Genomic DNA, 24,865 nt, shown 5'->3' with positions numbered 1-24,865 from the left:
AAATGTGTCCATTTTTGATCCGAAAGATACTAAGGTATCTCCAGGACAAGAACCTTGCCTCTCAGAGTAAGAAACAGCCTAACTTAATCTCTGGGTCCTGAGACAGTCTCTTCCAGAGACCCCTCTACTCTAACACATGAAGACATTCAGTATGAATTTGAGTCAATATGCACCTCACACTTTTTCAAACCATGAGTGAGGTGAAGGACTATGATACAAAGACATCATCAAGTTACAATCCAGTATCTAAGTAAAAGAAACATTCTAACCTGGCTTTATGCTGAGTACATATTCCCAACTCTACTGGTACCGAGAGAACTGAGCTCAAATATAGAAAAGCAGATATTAGGGACAAGAAGGAATTATATCTCTAAATTACTCTGTAAATCTCATGGCTAATGCCATGTTCCCAGGGATTTGGAAAGAACTCTTTCCAAAGTCATTATTTGTAAATATTGCTTTTATGGAGTACAGTACTGGTAATTCGGTCTATTGTATGTCCATAGACTTGCTTCTTTACCACATCCTGATGTTAGGAAGTCTGAGAAGAAGAGACCAGAGAGACATCCATTGTTGCACTGTGTATACGCACATCAGTTACAGGATTTCACCCAGTAGAGTGGTGAAGAAACTTATTTAAAAAAAAAAAATCCTAACAGCACGTCAAAATGAGGGCTGAAGTTCATGTTGCAGTCACAATGGAAAATTCCAATTCAATCCTTAATAATCTAGCCTTGGGCATAAAATGAAATGCAGTAAACTATAGCATATAAGGGACATGAGAAGGAGGCTATGGAATGTTGAAAATATTACAAGCAGATTTGCAAATAAACTTTGCTTTCTCTCTACTTCTGAGCTCTAGAGAGAAAGAGAAGCAGGGCAGGCTAGATAGAGAGCCGACCTCCTGTCAGCTGCTCTGTGGAGGGACCCCATCAAGAACACCCGACCCACGGCAAACCTTAGTGACACTCAACAACCTCGGAGCTACTCGGTCATTCCATTGGTGATGTGCTACACCCTCCTTCTCAAGAAAAAGTCCTATATTGGTCACTTGTCCTTTTAAAAAAATCTTTTTTTCCATGTGTTCTTGGTGGTTAGAGTCCAGGCATCTCATACTTGAATTTTGCTTCACAAAATCTGCTTATTTGTTTAAATAAATGACGTTGGCATCCTTGGGAATGTAGTGAAACTATAAAATCGGACTCTTAAAATGGGGTATGCCTAGAGAAGGGGGATTGATGTGCAGGGGCTCTATTCGGAAAGGACTTTGCATTTACTGGACTGAACTGAGGCCTGGCAGCAGTGGCCTCAGTGCTTCAAGGTTGAAAGAGAGGTCCTCAGGAAGTACAGGTCCACGAGGAGGACAGGAGGTGGCAAACCGCTGAAGAGTCCCCGAGGGAGAGGCAGGAATGGCAGCTGCAAGGAGAGTGTCACCCTGACTGACGTGGAGGGTGAAGGTTGACCTGGGCCAGGCACACAGCTGTCCTGGGGCTTGAGCCAGCTGTGGTGATCAGAGCAGGAGATTTACAAGGAAGGGTGACAGGTGGCTTTGGGCATGGGTTTTGGCTTTGGAGGGCGGGGGGAAATAGGTTGAAACCAATTTGAGGAGAACCAGCAGGACAAAGAGAGGCCTCTGTTCATTGACTGTTTTGCACAGGAACGTACAGCATCAGAAGATTGTCCTGCTCTCTGGAGACGAACCAGAGAAAAGGGACGGGAGGCTGGCTGCAAAGGTGTCACAGATGGGACTGACTAGGGCCAAAGGAGACGGATGGTGAGGGACGAGTATAAGGGGACAGCATGAGAGACGGATCTCATGGGCAAAGCTTTGTGATGTGACACATGGGTGAAGGGATTAAAGATCCCGAATAAGGCCAGGAAGCGGGTAGGTGATTGTGAAGTCCGGGAGCCAGCAGGGGGAAACACACTGTTGATTATTACAAATTTTTATATGGAGTTTTTGACTGGAAATGGTATCTTAAAAAATAAGTTCCTCATTGTCTCTTATTCCCTAGAACTTCTGTGAGGAATGCTTTCCATTAGGGGAAAAATGGACCAAGGGATTCTCAACACAATGAACTTCTTAAAGGACAAAGCATAACACTATCTAGTAACAGGTGCTTTATAAATATTTAATGAGGCTATTAACAGTAAACCTAGTCAGTGATTTTGCTACGAATTCAGGGAATCCTGAATGGGAAATAATTGTTCTATTCATTTCAAGTTCTACTTTTTTTTTTTTTCTTTTGTAGTAGGAATAAGCAGGAAGGATCAGGAGGAGGTGGTAATGGAGATGGAGAATCAGGCCTTACATCTGGCCATGCAGTATCTAGAAAAGGAAAAAAGTACCCAAGAACTGGGTTTTCTATCACCAAACAACCACAGGAATTTCTCTTGGTAAAAATTCACGTGGGTAGAAGCTGAGCTTTTAAAAAAAGAATGTCTGAATTTAGTGACTCGGTGTCAGATTAAAAGAAACGAACAGAGAGGTGGGAAAATACTGCCCTGATCAGAGGGGAAGACGCTGGCAGATTGGTTGGAAAGGCATTTTTGCTAGAGCTCTACCAAAAACCTGGAGAGTTCACTGGGCCACCTGGAGACACCTGGATACCTGCCTCTCAGCCTTGACCTCCCATCTCAGTTTGACATTGTGACATCAATTCCATTGATCTCTGTGCTAAACCCATCAATTTGCCACTCTTTTTTTTTTTTTTCCTTCTTCTTTTTAAATCGATACTAGTGTGGTGCATACAGATTTTCCCATTTTCCTTGTTGAAACCACTGGGCACTAATGGCTAATGTCCAGTTAATTGTGGACTTGAAAATCCCATAGCTCCCATCATGGGCTGGATTCGGTGCCAAAAGGAGCTCCTGATATAGCCCACGTGTAAATGCAGACAGTTTGAAATTAAAGACATATGGAAAAGAATCAGTTTCTGAAGCTGAATTTTCCATTCCATTTCTTGGGCCATTTGAGGGCCTGATGGCAGCCGTCTTCTCAAGGATTCATTGTGTGTGTGTGATGGGAGCTGTCAGCTTGGTGGCTTTGCTGCGGCAGTCACACCCTCCTTGCTTTGGTCCTGCTATTTGTATTTACTCCACCGAGTGCTGCCTCTCCTGTGTCCCTGGCTGCACCCCCGCTCCACCTGCCACTTGCCCTGTGTCCTTGGCCAGGAAGCCTGACTGTTCTTGCCTCGGTTTCCCCAGCTCTATTAACATGGTCATTTTTTCCGCCAAGGGTGTGTGCAAAATGAGATGTCTGAGCACGTGGGCAGTGAAGAAGGGCACCATCCCAAGAGTGGACACCCTGAGTACTGCCTCTTACTCTCAGCTTTACTCTCCCAAGCTGTGTCACTTGCTCAGGATTCTGGAAGGACCCCAATTCAAAACCAAGCAGCTGGTCTGTCAACTGCAGTTCCTGAGGACTGCAGCCAGCAATGACCAGGCCAAGGAATCAGCCTCCAGTGACAGCATGCTCAGTGGGTGACCTTGAGCACCCCCTTACCAGTTTATAAAGCCCAAAGGAAGACATTCAGTGAGACGCGAGCACAGTGCTTGAGAAGGCCTATCCCACCCACGGAATTCCTGGAAAGGGACAGAAGCTAGACATTACACGTTTTCAACCAGAAACACAACACTACCACCCTGCAAAGGTGTGGCATGCCCTGTTCATGCTCTAGACCTGCCCAGTGAGTTCTCTTGGACTATGCCATTGAGGAATCAGTTCACATGGAGAGAGACCTGAACTTTAAGCTGTAACAGTGACTGGTCACTAGTTTTACTCTTCTGCACTGTGCGTCCACTTGACTGCTGAGGCACAAGTCAGGGCCAACAAGGCCACAGAAAGCACAAACTGCAGCCCCTGCACAGGGTCTGCTGGCATTGGCCACAACACCGGACCCAGCTCCAGATCCACTCCAGAAAAAATATGGAAGGAGCCAGCACTCCCTGCCCGCCTAGGACATTCACTGGGTCTTTTGGTCACTATTTCTAGGTACCTTTTATGGGCAATGTGTTACTTTAAGCTTTGGGAATATGGCAGGAAATAGGAAAAAAAAAAAGGGGGGGTTGTGGAAGGAAAAATGTGTAGACTTGTAATTTTTTTGTGTGAATGTGTTATTAAAATTACTTGAGAAGTTAAAAAAAATATATACTGCTACTCATTCTTCATCCCCCAGAAATTCTGACTGACCTGGGTAAGGAGGGAACTAACGCTGTTTATTTCTTACCTTTTAATGGATTTGTTCCCTGGCCTCCAAGTGTGGCATTCCAGAGAGCAGGGCTGGGACAAAGCCCTTAAGACAGATGCCAATGTCCCTCCTTCTGTGGAGGACAGCCACCCTCCAGACCTTCCTCTCCCGCAAGCAGGAACTGCTCTCTTTAAACACATGCACGCAAAGAGACCCCCGCTTCCACTTCTTCCCTTGGCTTCACGAAGGCCAAAGCACAGAAGGGGCATTGGAGGTTTGGGGAAGATCTATGCTTTCATTTTATTAAAATCCTGTTAGGATTCTGAAGTCTGCAGAGAGTGTTTCACAGATCCTCTTACTCTCTAGCAGGTGGACTTCTGTTCAGGAGCCACAGTCTCCCACTCTGGTTCTCAGGCTCCCTTTCCCATAATCTGGGGGAAGAACAGGGCCTCTGATCGGGAGACGCTGCAGGGGTGAGAGCTGGGGCCAGCACAGAATGGGAACCTGGACCCTTCCTTCAGTTGACACTGGAGCTCCCTGTGTGCTGGGTGCTTCCTGCCCTCAGATGGCCGCCCTCGCCTTGGGTCTGATCTGCCCCAGGATCAAGTCCAAGTTCCATTCTGGACAGGAGCAGAGAAGGTTGCTGCAACTCCTGTGAAGAGCAGCCAGGAGGCTGATGGCTGTGGTTCAAGGCCATCAAAACTCTACTGGCCTTCCTGGCGGGCACAGCGAGCGGGATGCACCAGTTTGGCTGCACTGGCTCCCGAGTCTCCCCTTCCTCTCCTGTCCATGTGCGCTGTCTGGCTGTCCGCCTGTGTGTGTCTCTGGACCCACTTTCCCCTCCCATTCTCTTTCTCTGTGTCCCCTTTCGCTGTCACTTCCTGTCCACATTAATCTTCATGGACAAGAGTAGCACGGAGTTATATTTCTAAGTATTGATTTCACTTACTGGTTATAATTATACATTTGCTGTTCTCAATTCAAACTATGCAAAACGGAAGTTCTTTCGTTCAAACCTCCCTGCGCCTCTGAAGCCCCTGGACTGCTGGGGTGCGCTGGCCCTGAACTGCTTCCTTCTCCTGTGAAGGTCAGCGCCTCGTCCTCCCCGGCTGCGGAGTGTGGAAAGGTGCCACACTCTAAAATGTCTGCTTATTCCAAGCGATTGAGGTGCCTGAATTAAATTCATAATTTATTTTATCACTGCCACATCCTGTTCCCAAGAAGGAAGTCAGATAACATAAGAACAAATCTCCAGATAATGCCTAGCAAGTCGCATTTCCCACAACAAAACCCTGACGTGCTTCGTGACAAAACATGAAACACGTTTCTGGGCCACCTACTCACGTTTGAGAGCTTGTGTGGCATCGATTCTTCTTCTGTCAGTCAGCACACAAGCAAATCCATACAAAAACCTAACTCCAGATAATTTGGGCCAAGATTCAGAAGTTAAAAGTCTCTACATATAAATTTACCTAAAACCTAATGAAACTTTATCATTCTCCTTTCTTCTTCCTCCCCGTGTTTCAGAATACAGCCATGTTCCTTCTCCCCTGGGCCTCCAGGCAAGGTAGAAAGGACCCTCAGAGACCACTAATACGGCACACCCATTGGGAGCCTTCTTTTTTTTAATTTTTTTTCTTTTTAGTTGTAGTTGGACACGAAATCTTTATTTCAGTTATTTATTTTTACGTGGAGCTGAAGATAGAACCCATGGTCTCGCATGTGCGGAGCGAGCACTCTACGGCTGAGCCCCAGCCCCGCCCCGGGAGCCTTCTTGACACAGCCACGCAGACCACACGCTTAAATCAACAAGCAAGGGCTGAAGGATGGCTGGGCACAGGGGAGACAGGTGCTTGCAGGGACCTTGTCCTCACGGCACTCATGTCAGCATTCAGGAGAGAGAACTGGCAGGCAGCAAGGCAAACTGGCATGTCCTTCGGGCCTGCTGCCGAGCGCCTCCCCGGGGAGGCAGCCCTCCCTCCCAGGAGCACCATCAGCTACAGCTCCAGGCCTCCAGAGCCCAGCGGCTGATTCCTCCACACATGAGCCTCTCCCCGCGGGGCCACAGAGGAGCACTGCGTCTCTTCTTCCTCGGGGTACCCAGCAGGGGCTGGCGTCAGTTGACACACTCAAGTGCTATTCACTGAGGACCTGAAGGAGCAGAAGAGGACTGCAGAAGCTGGCGGAGGCCAGACTACCTCTGAACCATCAGAGAGGCTGTCCATGGGCGCCGAAGTCAGGCACAGCCCTGGAAAGCGAGCCAGCAGAAGAGGGGACGCTGCGTGGGGATGAGCCTGGCATGTTCTGGAGTCCCTGGGAGGGACTGTGTCCCTTCAGCAGATGGAGCATGACTGAGTTGTGCTGAGAGGTCTAGAGACACCAGCAGGGAAGAGCAGGAGACTGAAGACCGGCTCCCTTCTTGGAAGTTCTGCCAAATGGGGCTCTGCAGAGAGGACAGGTGTGGGGCCCCGAGGCTGGACAGGCAGGACGGCAGATGCAGGGCAGGGGCAGGAGAGGCAAGAAGGTTGGGACCAGGGTGGGAAAAGTGTGAAGACAAAGGATGAAATCAATAGAAGAAGCAACAGGAAAGAAAAAAAAATCAATGGGGTGTGGGCGGTGAGTGGATTTGGGGAATTAAACCAGGAACGGTTAACCAACGGTCGGCAGCAGCCATGAGGGCATCCTCAGAATCAAGGTCCTGAAAGACCCCACTCTTACAAGTCGGGATGTGTCTCGATCCCAGGCCCGTCCTGCCTTTAACCCTGAGCACCTAGCTCAGCAGAGGACGGTGTGCTTCTGGGTAGAGTACTGACCACTCTCGGCTCTTAGGCCATCATGCTGTGTGACCATCTCCCAGGAAGACCACAGCCTCCTCTTCTGGCGGCCAGAGACGCCACTTGGGTTTTCCCGAGCAAGGGGACAAAACTTTCAAGACGCCAGAGTGGGCGCCGCGAAGGAAACGTGTGATGGCCTGTTTTCAAAAAATGGCTGATGGTTGTTATGCACAGATGAGCCCCAACTGCTGTTGGTCTAGGAAAGAGTTAAAGAGCCAGACCTGGAAGAACAGAAGGTGCCACCGCGCCGGATGAGGGGTGGAATTCATTTTCAGTAATAAACCGTGACAACTCTTTGGTTGTCATTGTCTAAAGTATACAACATCCACACCCTGTTTTGCTTACTTTCTCTCCTCCCCACCCCAACAATGACCTTGTACATTCTGAACATCAGAACTTCACCCCACGTGTACCTGCAACTAGGCATGATGGGTCACTCTGCTCAGAACAGTCCCTGCTTCCACATCTCGAGGAATTCACTGTGCACACTATCTAGCCTGACCGCATCCCTCCTTCAGGATGATGACCCATTCCTGGGGTCTCCTTCACTGCCCATCAGCTCCAACAGAAGGGGAAAAGGTCTCTCACTTCAGGTGGCTCTGAATTCATGTTCTTTTGTTCAATTCTAGATTAAATCATCCCCGCATCATTTGTAGCCCATGAATCAAGAGGAAACCTCAAGAATTCAAACCAGACGGTCCTTCCACACAGACCACCACCAACAGCTCCCAACATCCTGGTCAGGATTGTGCACATGGTCTCCAGGGGCAGGATGTCTTCTCCTCATTCAGCTATTGGCTTATAAATAGAACCCTATTCCAAGAGTTGCTCATGGCTCTTTCTTCTTGGCTGAGCTGTCTCTGCAGTAAACCCAGAGCTACACAAAGAATTGGTCAAACCAAGAAAAATAACAGTGGGCAGGGATCCTTCTGAAGGAATAGGGAGACACTGGCATGGCCTTGCCAGAAAGAGAGATTGCATCTTGAACTCGTAATGATTTCAACCAACTTGCAAGCAGAAATCCTGCCCTGGGTGTTCCAATATGGTGTCCTAAGGTCAAACTGAGAAGCCGCAGGAAAGCCATCCTTCTTTAACATAAGTCATTTTTAACGCCCCCCCCCCAAAAAAAAATTACTTCTAATTTTAGTTTCAGCTATATCATGAATCAAAACATGACATTTAGTAATGATGTATATATGTGTGTATACATACATATAAGCATACATACATACATGAGTGTGTGTTTGTGGACTCAGAACAGTCAATAGCAAGGCAAAGTCCACTGCAGGATTGTCTGCCTGATTTCATGGGAGTGAGAATTCCATACAGTCTAAGATAGAGAGGCCACCTCTTTGTGTCCTATCAACTCTTGCTAACCCAAACCTCTTCTGGACCCCAAATGACCATCCAGGGAATGGGGGCAAACAGGACACTTATGATGGTAATCTAAGTGTACCTCTCAGCTCACTGAGAACTACAGTCCTGAACCTCACCGTCTCGGTGACTGTCAGGCTGATGGGGGAGGCCAGAGGAGATGGAAAGTCAGTTCCTTTTACATCCTTATGGGTGATTTGGATGAGTTGTTGGAATCAGATTTACTGAACTCTTTTTGGACATTATTAGCAAAGCTAACCGCTGCAGATAAGGTTAATTTTTTACATTGATGTAATGTCTCATTTGGAGGAGGCATTTTTTTTTCCAGTGGATTTTCACCAACATCATAAAATTTTGCTAATTCATTTCCAGTAATTTAGATTCCGTTTGGACAGTGGATGAGCAAAGGTTAACGTCAGTATAAGCTGGAGCTCAAAGAACTAAGTAAATAGTGAGACATAAATGAAGAGGGAAGTCTGCTGCATTGAAGACAGCCATTTTCTGGTCCTTCTAAACCTCCATCCAAATCCAAAGCATCCGTCCTTGGCAGATGGGTTCCACTCTCAGGGGCAGGCTGGTGTACCCCTCTGTGGCCATGGGGGTTTTTACACAGGTGGCTGACATAACTGATGCTAGGATTTTGCTGGTTAAATGTGTGTTCTTAAATCAGAGACAAGAATGAACAGGCAGCACCTACGATGGTTTCTCTTCTGCCTGAAATCCTGCTTTGAGCTCCAGGAATTTCCCTCTTCCCAACTTCAGACTGGATGGTCATCAGTTCTAAAATACCAGGGTTTCACCACAGTACTCCACACATCTAGAGAACAGGGCACGGCTTCCATGCGAGTCCTCTGATGGCCGCAGCTCTGCAGCTAGAGCTCCCTCCATGCTCAATCTCAGGAAGACACTGAATTCATTCAGTTACCCCTGTTCAGTGCTCTGAATCAGCAACCTCTGAAGAGAGAACAAATGTCTGGAAAATATCCTTTGAGTGTATTGAAGGAAATTAAGCTGGATCATGAATCTCTCCAAGGCACAGTCCAGAATCTACAGCAGGTAGTGTTGCCTCAAGGAAAAACAACTCCCACTTCTGAAGAGTCAACTGGTGCCTAGAAAACAGGTCTCTGCATCAGTCCCTTCACAGCGCAAGTTCACTGAGCGACAAGACCTTCCACACTGGGAGCTGTGATTTCCAGAACAGCACAGCCGTTCTCACGACTCGAGACTCTCAGGCATGCCCTCAGCATGTGGACTGAAATGCTGGCCCAGTTATCCTTTAACTCCAGCTCTGAGGTGTCGCAATAGTGGGGAAGCCACTTGGAAAACCAATAATTTCACACAGCTCCTGGTGACGCTCATCCGACCACTTGCTAAGCTTTGGGGCTATATCAGAGGCCCTGGGCTTCCTCCTGGCCTTACCTAGGAGTGGAATGCTGTGAGTCGATGCAGACATGGGAAGAAAAGACATCCTCCCGGGAGGGCCTCCCTGTGACCCACCCCCCCTCCCGACTTCTGCAGATTAGACGTGCAGATGACAGACAGGTCAAGTCCATCCTATTTCTAACTAAAAAATCAATTGCAGATCCCTTCCTTTGAGTAATTTCTCTTGAAAACCAACATACCTTCTGCTAAATACTCTCTCAGTCACCTGCACATGTGTATGACATAGGTACACACACGTGTGTGCACACACTATTTTAAGATTCCTTTTTTTCCCTTTTCAGGGCTTCCTCAAAACAATGAAAGGTAACCTTTGGAGACTGCTTGCACCCAAATCTAATCACTTCTGGGTTTTTCTCATTCAGACACAAGTGTCCTTGCTTGCAGAGACCTGCTTACAGGTGAGCACAGCCTCTGCCGGGCTTTAATTGGCAAACTACGGCAACCACACTGAGCCTTCCTCTGCACCCCCAGGATTGGAAAACATACACAAATATATATCTTAATATCATTGCAATGTTCTGGTGTTTTTTTTTTTTTCCTGGTAAAATTTGGTAGATTACTTTCTTGTACCTAAACATTATTTCAAAAGTGGTTTTCTATGACACTAAATAATCTCTATAATTATCATTTTAATGGCTGCGCAGAGCGAATGTACGCCATAATTTACTTAACTGTTTACCTATTGTTAGGCATTTAGTTGCTTCCATTTTTCACTGCTTTAACTTGGGATGAACATTTTTATATAAGCTATGAATTTAAGCAGCATGCAAAGATGACTCTCCATCACTAATCTAAAAATACAGGGTTTATATATTTACAACTCACATTTGATTATGAAATTTAATTTGAGAGTAATTAAGACACGTATATTCTAAACAGCTCCTCACTTCCTAGTGCTCCCTGAGCCTGACGGGCTCCACCATGACAGGCCATGTTCACCTCAATATGCATAGTCCAGTGAATTCTGAACCTCGATTTCCTTAGGAAAAATAAACTCTGAATCCTACTGCTATAGAGCCAAGAGATTAACTCCAAGGACCAGAGGGCTCTAGGGGTGACCCTGCCAAGGCAAGCCATTGTTCCAAGTCCCACATGGGTTTCATGCTCACTCCAAACTTAAAGGGCAACCCTCCCTCAGTCTGTGCTCTGGGCTAGGTGTGTTCCTGGGGTCACCTTGCCTAACAGGTGCATCATGGGAACAGGCCAGGGACACTGCTTGAGGAGCTTCCACTTTTGATGTTGGCCACAGGTGACTTCAGGTGACAGATTCCCTGCTTGAAGATAGTGGTTCTGGTGTGTGGGCTTCACACAGACTCGGCGTGCAGCCTGCTATCTGGGCGGCCCCAAGCAGGTTACAAGAGAATCTTATGCCTCAGTCTACGGTGTGAGGATGATGCTCCCCTCGAGGCCGCCGAGGGGGCAGAATGAGAAAACGCAGAGTGAGGTGTGCCCGGCAGTGCTGGCAGTTCTTGAGGACACAGAAGTAGGTGGCCTATGTGCACATGAGCCCGGCAGGGTAACGTGATCTTCTCACCCGCTGATGGGGTGCGTGAAGGAATCGTGAAGGAAGGGTCCCACTGGTCCCCAGGACAGCCTTCTGTGGGGTCACCTTCCTCTTTCAGGACAAAACCATCATGTTAATATAACCACAATAAGTCTGAGTCCCCAGTACACTGTAAAGAAAGAGCCTGCAAAGACGAGTCCACCTTAGAAGTTCCTAACGTCCAGGATAATTCCATCTTAAAGCTTTAGAAAATGTCATCCAGCCATCAAAAGGAAGCCCTAGCCTATCTGCAGCGAAAATGATCAGCCACACAGGTCCTTAGCTGTCTTCCCAATCGGAGCAATCAGCACCATTCAGTCACTACGGCTCCCAACCAACCAAGCTGGCTCAAGTCCTAAGTATTACCATCGTTTTTACTAATACGGAGATGATGTCTATGCACTTAGCAACTCTGTAAAGCAGAGAAGAGCTTAGAATGTTCTTTTTATTATTATTATTGTTTTGCCACTGGCAATTAATTTCTCTGATTTGTTTTATGAGTTTGATGGTTGGGTCCAACATTCAGAATATCTTTCCAAACCAGCAGCGTGATGTAAGAACATTAGTTCAGTGCAGTTCCCGGCAAATGGTGATGATGAATAGCAGGGAAGGACAAACTTATTCAGACACACATTTTTCAGTAGTGGCAGGGAAAAGGCTGAAAAATTACTAGTAAATTGCTTCTTGTAAAAATGCTCTCTCTTTCAAATTTCCCCTAGTATGAAGGTCTTCTGCAGAATGATGGCACAATCCGTCCTGACACCCCCAGATGACAAAGGCAGTTAAGGGATGAATATGAGATAAGATTCAGGGTTGAGAGTTCATTTTCTTATTTTACCCACCTCCCCCCTCCAAGTTTCCATGCTCCACCCCAAACCACGCTATTTTGTGTGCATCTTTTTAACCTGTAGGAATAAGTGCCTCTAAAAGATACCTATTATCTCCCCGAGCAGCCTTTCCCTGCCCCATCCGCCATGCGTAATCTAGGCCTTTGCAGAATGGAACGGGGTTATTGAGGGGTCTCTGGACCGTTCCTTTTTCTTCCCCAGCTTTCTACAACCGCCCTGTTGGTGGAGTTTCAAGTTACAGAGGTCTCCTAATATCCCCAGCACCTGGTAAAGCACCAAAGCCTTTTTGCTTTCTCTGAAAGCCTTGCCTTTCGGGACATCGGGGGAATGATGGACCGGAGCCTGAGACATTCAGGGCTGAAATGGCTGGAACAGTGGTCTCGGCTAGGATGGTTTTGCCCCCCAGGCTCATTCGGCAATGCCTAGAGACATTTCTAGCTGTCACACCAGGAGGAAGGTGTGCTGCCTCCAAGGAGTGGGTTGGAGTCAGGGCTGCTGCTGGGAACACTTTGCTGGGTGCTGGAGAGCGCCTCCAACGACAAGCTGCCCGGCCCGTCACGCCAGTCCTGAGCAACTGAGGACCCTAGCCTGAGCTAAGTCAGATGCTGCAGAGATTACTTCCTGTTACCTCAAACATGATTAGCAGCTAGTTCATGGCATAATGTAGGAAGAACTTGATTTTTCTGAGCCCTTCATTCAGTAAGCACTGTTGTTGGTCTGCAAGGTGCCAAGACCATATTGGTCCAAAATGCAGAGGTCAGCTTAACAGAAGACCCTACTATAGAGAAGGCCAGGAGTATAACACACTCCCAGACAGGGGTTGTGAAGTTTCCTCTCTTCCTCCCCTGAACTGGCCTGTGAGGCTGACTAGGGATGTGGGGAGGTGTTGGACCTCTGTTCCTTGGATGCCTGGGTCCATTAGAATTAGTGGAGGTGGGTATGGTGGATCAGACCTTTGTTCCAAGCTGTGCTTCTTTCTTGCTGTGTGATGCAAAATAAGCAATTTAAGCTCTCAAAACTCGTGTTTCCTCCTTGAAATGGCAAGGGTGGCATTGACCTTCAGGGACACAGACTTCCATACAGAGATCAGTGGCGGTTCTGGCCCACAGATTCTGGCAGTTGGTGCTACAAGTCTCTGGGGCTGGGTCCACAGGCTCCAGGACAGTGCCTGAGGTCTGTCAACACCCGGCTGGGCAGTGCAGTACACTGGCTAGTGTCCATGACCTTGCTCCTCGGGACACTTGGCCCCAGCCACCAGCACTCTGCACAGGACCCTCTCCTGGGCCCTCATGGCTTCACTGTTCGCTTCTCAAAACAGTGGAAAAGTAAAACCTGGGCCCCAAACAACACACTGAACTGTATTTTCTTGCTTTAAGTTCAGCCTTCAGGAAACTTATTCCACGTACAATAAGCAGCTGTAGATCTGCCTAATAAAGTGAGGGCATTTCACCCACTGGTGTTCCCCAAGAGGACTCATCGGCCACCTGCATCTTTTTAGCTGCATTTAATAATTCAGCCCAGGATGAATTTGCATGATTAACATAAAGCCTCGTGATTTTATTTTCTTTCAGGATTTAAGGACTAAACAACTACCATTGTTTTTCACTTTCAGAGGCTATGATCAAAACACAAAACTTGATTCTAGAATGAATAATTTCTTTTTTTTTTTTAAGTATTTTTAAATACCACTCTCCATGGAATCAAAGAAAAGAGTTGCTACTGCTCTCTTTTGTCAAAGCCGGGAAACCCAAATGCCTTTTATGTGTTAACCCATGAGAAACAGCCTTCCCTCCACAGTGTGTCCTTGATGGCACTGCCAGGCAGGTGTATGGCCAGCCCCCAAAGGGACCCACCACAGCCAACTAGATCTATTAATTTCAGTTCTTCACCGCAGGCCCTCCTCACGTATCTGCTTGGGACCTGGAATCCCAGGAAGCCCTTAAAAAAGCAGTTCTTTTGGATTCCAGTAATAGATTAATCACATCATCCTCCAAAAAAAAAAAAAGAGTAAAAGCCCAGTAAGTCGTGTTTGTGAGCCATCTGCCTACAAGTGGAGACACATGTGAAGGAGAATGTGCAAGGCAGGCGGGCGAGGCAGCATCCTGGGGTCCCTGATGAAGGTAGTACAACAGGTTGGTCTAACAGGGAAACATGCATTACTATCAAAAGAAAGCCAAGTGTATCCCACGTGGAAAAGCAAGCAGGCTTTAACATCTGAGAAGCGGCTCTTGCTGTGCCTGCCAGCAACTCCCCGCCGGATTTTTCTTAACAGAAAGGCTGACCTCACCTGTTTAAAAATAATTAGGGAGCCGGCAGTTGTAATTTTGGCTAGAAATCCATGCTGCCGGTGTTTGCCTGTGTATTTCTGATCCAGTGACACCTCTGTTGCTGTCTCTGAATGCAGGAACCATGGTCAGTAAGGAATCCGGCAAATGCCAACTCACAACGCCCGAGAGTGAAGTGGAGCCGGCTGCCTGCCTGGCCCTGGAGATGAAATACGCCCTGGATCCCAATCGGCAGATTAAAAAACGGAACAAAGCCCTGCAGGTGCGCTTTAAGGATATCTGCGAGGCCCAGAGTGAGCAGAGGGACACGCAGCTCTCCTCCTCCTCCGGGCAGCCAGGAGAGAAGAGGGAGGCCAAGCCCATGTCCTGCAGAGCAGCTTATCGCAAATACATGACAGTGCCCGCACGCCGCTCTATCCCCAACGTCACCAAGAGCACAGGCGTGCAGACCTCGCCAGACCTGCGAAAGTGTTACCAGACATTCCCTCTGGACCGCAAGAAAGGGAGCCTCAAAAGCCTCCCAGCCGCAGATCCCTTCAAAAGCCAAAACAATGGGTTTCTAGCAGACACTAAGGAGAAGAGTGAGGCGGGCCCCATGGAAGAGTCCCGGCCATGCATGGCAGGGCGCGTTCACAAGACCACAGCCCTGGTTTTCCATTCGCATGAGCACGTGAATGCTCTGGATCAGCCTCTGGGGGTCAACTGTGCAGAGCCCTGCAGAGACCCCGGAGTGCTCGGCCATCCAGAGGGTCCTCTGCAGAACTCCTCACGGCCTCCCTCCCAAGAGCCTGCTCACCAGCTGCAGGGGCGAGCAAAGCCTGATGGGGGGACCCCAGACTCTGAGGAGCCCGCTCTGCCCACCCATGGGAGGGTGTTTAAAACAGAGGTCGCCACCGTGTACGCACCTGCCATCAGTGCCAGGGCCCCCGAGCCTGGCTTGTCAAACTCTGCTGCCGCCAGCCAGTGGTCCCTCTGCCCTGCAGATGAGGAGCAGAGGAGAGCCACACATCTCAATGGGCTGCAGGCGCCCCCGGACTCTGCTCTGGCCTGCTCGCCCCCAGTGCAGTGCCTGTCCCCCGAATGTAGCGAACAGCCCCTAGAGACCCAGCCCAGTCCCACAGCGGTGGCGGCGGGTGAAGAATGCCAACAAATCGTGCCTCACACGGAGGTGGTGGACCTCAAGGCACAGCTTCAGATGATGGAGAACTTGATCAGCTCCAGCCAGGAGACCATCAAAGTGCTCTTGGGGGTCATTCAGGAGCTGGAGAAAGGAGAGGCCCATCGGGAAGGGTACGTATGCCCACCATGTCTAATGCCCTTTTGCACCATCTGTAGCCCACAAAACCCAAGTCCTTTAGGAGACCAAGGCCAGCATTTCTGTGAATGGGCTGTAGTCTAATGCCCCATGCTACAAGGGGTTACACACACTGTGTTAAAGGGTCAGGATTGGTGGCACAGTCCCCTTCAGGAATATACTCACTATCTGGGCTTGAATTCAATCTGAACCTATATTTTGAATGAACTGATGCATCTTTCCTTTTGATCTACTGGGACTAAAAGTTTATGATCTTGATAATGCGTAACACATATGCCAGTCTATACTATCTGAGTAAGAACCTATTTGCGTCTGAGGAACTATATTATGAAAGAGAAAATAAGTTCAGATGGTATTGGGAAAACTAAAGTCTGACTTATAAGCTTATAATAAATAATTGGGTTGACACTGATATTCAGGAGGACTATATACTGTTTTATTTAACAGACAATAGGCTTTTCTTTCTTTTTCTGGAGCACACATAGAAATAGTGCCCCTCCTTCAACAGGATATGATTAGGAGACGGATGCCCATTCCCATGGGTGCCCTGTGTGTCCAGTTGGGCTGCAGAAAGAAGAGTACCAAGTTCACGGCCAACGCTGTGTAGCACCTCTAAGAGCCTGCTGGACGTGATGGTCTTTTGAAGTTGAAATTGTGCAGCAGCATCTTTAATAACAAATTACCTAAAGACAGACCCAGTTGTGAGGTCCTCGGTTAGGAACCCACCAGTAAGCCAGGCAGGGTGTTAGGCTGACACACTGGGTCAGTGGCCTCAGGTTCCAGGCTGCTCCTCACCAGCCTTTGGACTGCCATGCCTGCTCCTTCCCTGTGCCCTTGACCATGCCTCGCCTTGCTCAGCCAGTGTTCTGGAGGCTGGAACTGAGGATGAGCTCTGCTGCCTGATGTGATCTGCACCCTTCCCACTGTGGGCTGCAGGAGCTGGCAGCCGGCACAGAGAAGGTCAGCCAGGCAGTGCATTACCAGGGCAGCCTGCCACCCGGGCACCAGCTCCTCAACAGGATTGCAAGCAGAGGAGAAGAAACAGCCTCGGAATTCCAAGGCAGGAGCTGAGGATGCAGGGTCGCTCCAGTGGCGAGGGATCTGGTGCAGGTCTGGTCTTGGCTTCTGGCTGCTCCAGCTGAGAGCAGGGGCCTATCCACAAAACCAGGGAATGCTTCATGCCATCCCCTCTGATTTACACAGGGAAATTGCAGTTGTTGCTATTAAACAATAAGAAGTGCCAGCCAAATGTAATCTAACAGGAGATTAGGATCATCTCGCACGATGGAATTTTCAGAAAGCCTTTGTTAATCTTGAGTTTGTGTCACCATTTCCATCCCACTTCAGTCATCTAGACGTGAGTCTGTACATATCATAAAACAACACAGGGGAGGCAGAGGGTGACAGCAGGGTCCACTGACCAATAGACCCCATTCCCTTGGGAAAAACTACAAGCGTAGACAGTGACTCCCAACCTGACTCTGATGTGACTGGCAGTAACTTGAGCTAGACAGCAAATTAGAAGGAAGCCAACATAGCCCGGGGGAAAATAATCCACCAAACGGCATAAGACCAAGCATGTCCGCTGCTGTGCATGCTCACAGGATGTGTGCCAGGGAACCTGGGATGGCCGCACACCCACAAACACCCTCTCAAAGAGAAACCGGGCTGTATTTTAGGTTCTTCCTGATGCTATTAGGATACTATGACCATTGTATTCAACAGCATCCTCCAGCTTCTCTGAGACTCTTTCTGCCCAGTGAGGGGGTTTGGTTGAGTAAGACACATGCAGGTGGGATTCTGGCTCCACTGACTTGGCCTGGGCTCTACCTCCCTGTGCCTCTTCTCCTCGCCTGTAATTGGAGGGGCTGATAACCAGTTCCTTAGTGGGGAGAGGACATACGGGTGACCTTCTCAGGGGATCCTCCCAGTGGCAGATGTCCTTAGATGGGTGTGTGTCCGCCAGTGCATGAGAGCTGGTCTTGTTGGCCAGTGATGTCAAAGACAATCATTTAGAGGCCTGCATTTGAGTCCAGCATGATGAGTGCACATCCCCCATACTGGGCACACACCTTCAACTCAGGTGCCATCAGGCACATGTTGCTAATGAAACTCAAAGTCACACTAATTAATCAATCGCAATTGAAAATTCAGTTCCTCGGTCACACTGGCCACACTGAAAGTGCTGACCAGGGAAATGCACAAGATGGCGCAGAGGGAGAACGTGTCCCTCAACAAGAGAAGCCTTCACTCCACACCGTGGCACCGTGATGCCTGGCTGCAAGCCCTCTGAGGACCTGGGCACCGTACGTCAAAGCAGAGGGTCTTACTTTAAAATCAGTCCCAGTCCAGCTGCTGCCCCACCAGTCACACTCACAGCAGAGGGCAGGTTCACACTGGTGGTCCCTACATCTGCTCTGATAACCCCCACGCCCACCTCCCTCAGAGCCCTCTGGATGCAGAGGACGGTGAATCAAGCACCAAGGCCACCATCATGATGCCCCTCCTGCCCAGTGCCCAATGTGGCTATAACTCAGGCGTCCACCCCTCTTTTCCACATCAGAATACTGGATAAAGCAGCAGCTTCTGAGGAGACAGAGACAGACAAGCTCTTTCTTCACCCTCTCCTGGGCTAGGGTCACGCAGAATCCTGGGCACTGCTCTGGGGAAGGGGAGCATCTGCCCATTTTTCTGGTGCAGCCACAGCCCTTTCCAGCAGATCCCAGATCTTGAAAGATCACCACCCTGCTCCTCGGAGCACCTGACCAATCCCTGGAGGGAAGCCCTGGAGGTCACTTGAGAAGGTGGAATTCACTCACTTTATGCACTTGATTAAGGCTGGGAAATAGATGCCTGAGTTGCCTCTCAAGACAAAAACCAGGAAAATGCAGTAACTTTTATGTCGATTCTTATATAGTCATTTGCAATATGAAAAGGATTGAATGACCAAGTTAAAATACCTCCAGTTTTCTTTGGAAAACATTCTAAGACCTAAAGTCATTAACTGTGGAGAATCCTAGAAGCTGGGTGGAGTCAACAGCTCTGCATCCGCCACCCCCAATGAAACCCAATAAAGAACAACCCTGGTGAGGCCAGGCACCTTGGTTTGTCCCCAAGGTTTGTTTAGGGACAAACCTTGTCCCCAAATTTCCACAGCATGCTCCAGGCTTGCCCTGGGCCCAGGGGAGCCCCAGCCTGCTCTTGGGCACAGTGTTGGGACTGCTGGGGAACCCAAAGCTCTCTGGATCTGGCCAGTAGCCCTCAGCCACTTCTATTTCTTGGAACAAAGCTAATGTGTAATCTTTTTCGTAGGACTTCTTGTCACTACTGAGTTCGTCAGGCGAGCTTTTCCCAGTAGTTCTTACTCTGGAGGAATTTCTGTGCCACCAGCCATGACCAATTTCAGTAGCTTCCAAATAATTTTTCATAAGAGACTCTTTGCTTAATCTCATTTGCTTGTGTAGATTTCTGCAAGGCCTCAACAGAGAAAGGTCTCATCGTAGGCAACTTACTTAGCCTCCATGAGCTTCAGCGTTGTCTTCTATTGGGCAGGAGTATCATCCGCTAAAAACGATGCCCATAAACCCTTTCCTCTAACCAGCACACGGTGGCTGGGAAGAAAGGACAGTCCTATAAGAGCATTTCATCAGGACTCATTCTGTGAGCAGGTAGACGGACACAAAGCATCCAAAACCATGTCTTTTAGTACCTTGTAAGAAGTTTGCACAGTTCGCTAAAATCACTCTGCATTTCAGCCTTGGCTTGCACGAATGCCAAGAATTACCAGCTTATTTCAGACTTCTCAGTATTATTCTTGTTTCTTCTCAGAAAGGTTAGGGTCACACAGGCTACCTAAATAAGTAGTCATTGAGGGCTAGAATAAGCAAAGCAGAGAATTTTGAAAAAACAATCAATTCCTAGAAGAGTGGTAATTCCTGACAGCAGCTATGGAAATCCCAGGCAGAGGGGCTACAGACCAACTGGCTGCAGGCCATCAGTGCAAATGCCATCCACTGTAGTTCAGTGGCCCAGCAGCACCCTGGGTAGACACAGCTTTGTTTGCTTCCAAGACTGCACATCCCAAACATTTTAGTCTAGAGGAAGTCACTGGTTCGTGACAGCCTACTGATGCTGGGTATTCAGAGAAGCTGTTGAGCCTTCATGCACAAGTCCAGGATCATCAGCTGCCCAGAGTGAAGCAGGCTCTTCTACGGGTTGGGTCTCTCCAGCATCTGCTGTGTGATGCCCACAGGCTCTGGTCAGGGTACAGAGGGACCCAGGCCTCGCAGGCCCATAACATGACCACAGTAGACAGAGATGAAATCAGGAGGCTTCGTGGCTATACTAAATTAGGGCTAATGTGAGACCCTGAATCAAAAGGAGAAATCCTAAATAACAGGCCAGCCCCAGGGGTCCATGGCTTGCAGGAAAACCTCGGATCCCCATGATCCACAGTCTCCCTCAATTCCTGCCATGCCACTGTGGGGACAGCTCCCTGTTACTCAGGTTCCTTTTCACCCAGAAGGAGCCGTTTCTTGGTGACCCAGGCCAGTTCTCCCAAGTTCAGGGAATACAGTGGTAACAGAAACAGAAGCTTTGAGAATCCCCTCTAAATCAGGGCTCCCTGAGGGCAAGCTTTCAGGACAGGAAGAAGATACTACGTGGACATCAGTGCAGAGTCCTAGATTAACGCCTGCTCAACTCTGGTTTTCCTTTGAATCACTAAGAAGTGGGAACAGCCACAGGGGAAGGAAGGGTCTTATGAGGACCCGAGTATTTAACAGGTACTGACGAGGCTCCAGGGACCTGGACTTCTGGAGGGTCTGAGATAGTTCCTCCCATATGGGGGAGTGAGCAACCATCTTCTGCAGAGAGCGACTGTCCGTGTTTTAGGTTTTGAGGGCCATACAATCTACGACACAATGATTCAACTCTTCCAGTGTATCCTGAAAGCAGCCACAGACAATCCATGTACAAATGGGCACAGCTGTGTTCCAAAAAAAACATAGAAATCCAGGCAGAAGCCAGATTTGAGTCTTGGGCCACAGTTTGTGGACTCTTATTACGTGCTTTATAATGTAAGGACCATGTTTGCTAAGTGGCACTCAAGCCAGAATATGGGGGCTGGCCCTCCAGGGTGTGTAGCTCTCAAACCTTCATGCTCTTGAGAAGCTTCTACCAAGCAAGTCCTAGTGCCAGGCAATGAGCAGACGTCACAGTTGCATGCCTTCAGGACCTGCCTCTGAAGGGTTCCCGGAAACCTTATCATTTATCCAAGTATATGCTTAATTCTTCACCAGCCTATACAACCTGTGGGGAATTCTATGTTTTGGAATTCTATGTTTGTGTTTTATACACATATATGTAATTTATATGTACCTATGATGGCATCTCTTGAAGCCATGAAAAGGGCCGTGACAGAACATTCTGCATGCTGTGACTTGCTTTAACCCTAGATATTGATGCTAGATGGATAGAAATGATATGCTTGCTCTATCTCATGTCCTTCTATTGACAAATCACTCAGAATTAGGCATTCTTCAGGAGGCTCTGCCAGGGGATGAAGAAATCTCTCTGAATTTGCTCTAATCGCCCATGCCCAAACAGAATAAATACTGCATCACAATTATGGAGGAAGCATAAGGGGACACTTTTAATTTGTTTAAGTCACAGAGCAGAGAGAACCAGCATGGAAACTGTGCACTACTGCAGCAGCCAAGGCACAAATGCTGTAGAATCCAAAGATCTTCCATTAGATTCCGACTTATTAACTCTCTGGATTCCCCGCTCCGGGAGCCTAGGGAAAAGTTGGGCACGGTGAGGCGATCCCATCCCAATTTGGCTGTGTAGTGTCTAGAACGATGATTGGGTTGCTCCTGCCAAAGCCTACCCACTTAATAGAGATGGAAGTCTTCCACCTGGTTAGCTGGGAATGGCCACATTTGAAGGAGTGGGTCGGTGGCATTAGACAGTTCCTCCCCAGCCTCTGTGGTCCTGAAAATAATCCTGTGGGTCTCTGGGATGTTGAGGGCTGCCTTCCCCAGCTCTGGTACGGTGCATCACAGAAAATCAGGGCATCGTGAGCAGCAGAGAGAAAGAAGCACTCGCCACGAGATCAGAAGCAAAAGGGTTCAGATTTCTGCCAAATGCTCCTCCTGTCCCTTCGCACTCTGTATTTGCATGGGATGAAAATGTCAGCACTTCATTTTCTAATATTCTTGATAAATCCGTCTCGGTGGCTCTCTCCACAGTTACTGTGACCCAAAACATTTTAAACCCTTGCAGCCAGCCGGCTGAGGTCAGACTCCAGGGCACTTGCTTGCTGCATTTTCAGGGCATGAGATTCAAGAGGGGAACAGAGCAGAATAACTGGCGCTCTGTGGTCGGCCGGGGCAGAGCTGGGAACATGGCAGGGACCTACCCTCCCCTGACTGCTTGGGCAGGGTCGCCAACCCCTCCCAACCTGAGACAGTTCCTGTGCACCAGAGTCCCGAGAGGGCAGCCTGGCGCTGCTCTCGGAGACTGGATGAAAGGCAGAAGACCAGGCCCTTGTCCCTAGAACAGGGCTGCTCTCAGTCACTCCACTGCCACAGACATCGCTTTCTCACTGAGAAGTGACCTTCCAGTGCAAAGATGCAGGGAGGTTAAGCAAGGGCACAGGCTGGACGTGTCAGCCACTATTCTCTGGGTTTATTCTCTAGGCTCGTTTATTTGGGGTGAGGAAGGCGTTAGGATTATAGAATGGGGGCAGCAAGGTTTGTACTTGTTTTCAGAGAAAAGCACATGACACGTTTATTTGGAGTCATGGGCAAAACTGTGATCAGAGAGCAGCCCTCCCGGCCCACGCTCCCTGGGGGGTTGCATTTCCTGGCATGAAAAGAAGAGGGTCCAAGCAAGAAAAGGAACCACAGAACACAGTCTGCAGGAATAGCTAAAGATATCACAGTTTCAGCCCATCTTAAAATCCTTGTAGTAGTTTTCAGAGGATAAAAAGTAAGAAAAGAAGCCCTCTCGGCAGATCTCTGTCAAGGTGCTCGATGATCCTAACGTGCCGTTTTCCTTTCTCCTCTTGACACTTCGTCAATTGCTTATCTCTTCCACAGCCACAAACGCTAGAGTCAGCCTTGGCCTTCAAGGTTGCATCCTCGGAACAGTCTTCAAGGAAACCATTTTCCCCCCTCTGGATGCAGCAGATTTGTGATAGAATGTTCAAGTCCTAAAGTCCGACTCTACCTATTATTTTTATGCTTTTGAAATAGAAGCATGTATCATATTCCTTCTAACGTATTCTTAGAAAGGATGTGATATTCACAGGGTCATGGTGAGCCTTTTCTATAGCTTATATTTAGATAACTTTGTAAATACTATTTTTAAGTTCTAGAAAAAATAATAAGCCTTTCCATCTCTAATTTGAAAAATAAAGTAAAATGTATTTGTAAGAATATAAAACACATTTCACATTCTCGCTCTGGGCTTCATGTAGGTATCACACATACTTGAAAATGTAATTTAAATAATCTTCCTGTGCAGAATGCCAAAATAGCTTTCAAATACCTCCCCAGCCTTTCAAGTTGGTAGGTGAATAAAAACCTCACCATCGAGCCACTAGGCGATTCAGACATCCCATTTGCAGATAAAATGAGCAATTCAAGGCATGACATGAACGTTTATGGAATTTATGGATTTGTGTCCCAGAATTCAGATTTTTTTAAAAAAAAGATGAAATGCAAGTTCTGGTTTTCAAATACTTTTTAAAATCCTATGCGATTTCTGCTAAACGGTGGGAAAAAAGGTTTGAGCTGTATTTCCTAATGGGCCAGAGGGAGAGTCCAGTGCAGCAAGTCCTCTTGGCAGAGCACCTACACAGCTCACCAACTTGGTGCACCTCCAAAATGCCAGTCGTGCAGTCTTTTCTTATTTAAACCTTTTTTTAAAAAATTCAAGACAGGAATGATCTCTATCAGGAAACTTTAGGTGGGGTGTGCTCAGTACCTTGCCCAAGGTCAAAAGTGTGGAAAAATGGCACAGTCCCCTCAGAGGGAGGAGCCTGATGCAAGCACACAGGGAAGCAGCAGGCATTGTCCTTGATATTTTCAGTCTAGGTTCCTGCTTTACTTGAAGGTATAGAGGCTCCTGCCCCCAGACCTGCAGGGGCTTGTGCTGATTCATCTTCTGGAGAAAGCGTACTTTCAGGGGTCCAGGCAGCAGGGTCTGCCATTCCAAGGTATCCCAGGAACAAAGTATATTTTTGAGGACTCATAATCATTAAGAGGAAGCCCCTCTCTGGGATAATTTTAGAAAAAAATCAAAGCCATTGATCTAAACCTAGAGATTTTGGTAGCAGGACACAGAATTCACCTGCCTGGGTGAGCTGATCCAATAGGGCCCTGTAACAGGCCCGGCCCACTGGGTGACCCTAGGTACCCACCTGGCCTGACTTCCTCAAATCAATACCTAAATTCATGTGAGCAACAAATTAAAGCAAAGTTTTCAATGCATTGTAAACATAAACTTTGCACGTATTTTAAAAAAGCAGATGTAAAAAAAAAAAAATTTATAAGAATTGAGATCCTGGGAAAAGATGATCTAAAAATGGGTTATTGTAATTAAACTGGAGTAAAATTTTTAAAAGTCAGTATTTCATTGGCAACAGCATGAGACTATTTCCCCAGATAAGTCTCATAATTGAATATCAAGGATCGTACAAATGATCACACTGAAATTTAAAGATTTTAATCTTCAGCGACAAGAGCTCTGAAGCATTTGTTTAAATAACCAATGCAAGGTCAGGCCATTGAAACAAAGCTCGAAGCTGCAGGAAGAGTAAGTTCTTACTTAAAATCGTTAACTAGGTTGATCTAAAATTCACGTACACACATAAAAAAAAACTATAAATAAATGATAAAAGCCTCTGTGGATATTTACCAACAGAACAACTGGCAAATGCACAACACTAATACTTTAAAATGAAAACCTCTGTAAGTTATAGAGTGTGTGACAGTCCTCAGGTAGGAAACAGTGACAGCCCAGAGG

At 47.7% G+C, this 24,865-nt stretch overlaps 2 protein-coding genes across 4 annotated transcripts in view; one reads left to right on the top strand and one right to left on the bottom strand.

Annotated features, from left to right (window-relative positions):
* The window catches only part of Dock1 (dedicator of cytokinesis 1), a 447,303-nt gene that overhangs the window by 211,732 nt on the left and 210,706 nt on the right, over positions 1-24,865 (bottom strand). The window lies entirely within an intron of this gene.
* Positions 1-24,865, top strand: part of Insyn2a (inhibitory synaptic factor 2A) — a 55,483-nt gene that overhangs the window by 3,326 nt on the left and 27,292 nt on the right. The window contains exons 1-2 of one of the 2 annotated variants that reach the window (XM_077105389.1): positions 10,168-10,239; positions 14,637-15,807. In XM_077105389.1, coding sequence (XP_076961504.1) covers positions 14,642-15,807 — 1,166 coding nt within the window. In that variant the 5' untranslated portion in view covers positions 10,168-10,239; positions 14,637-14,641. Of the gene's footprint in view, positions 1-10,167; positions 10,240-14,636; positions 15,808-24,865 lie in introns of those variants that run through there. The other variant, XM_077105390.1, reaches the window with a different exon arrangement.

The sequence above is a fragment of the Callospermophilus lateralis genome, chromosome 15, assembly GCF_048772815.1.
Source record: "Callospermophilus lateralis isolate mCalLat2 chromosome 15, mCalLat2.hap1, whole genome shotgun sequence".
Taxonomy (NCBI): Eukaryota; Metazoa; Chordata; class Mammalia; order Rodentia; family Sciuridae; genus Callospermophilus; species Callospermophilus lateralis.
Note: the sequence above shows the minus strand (reverse complement) of the source record. Positions and strands in the feature narration are given on the sequence as shown.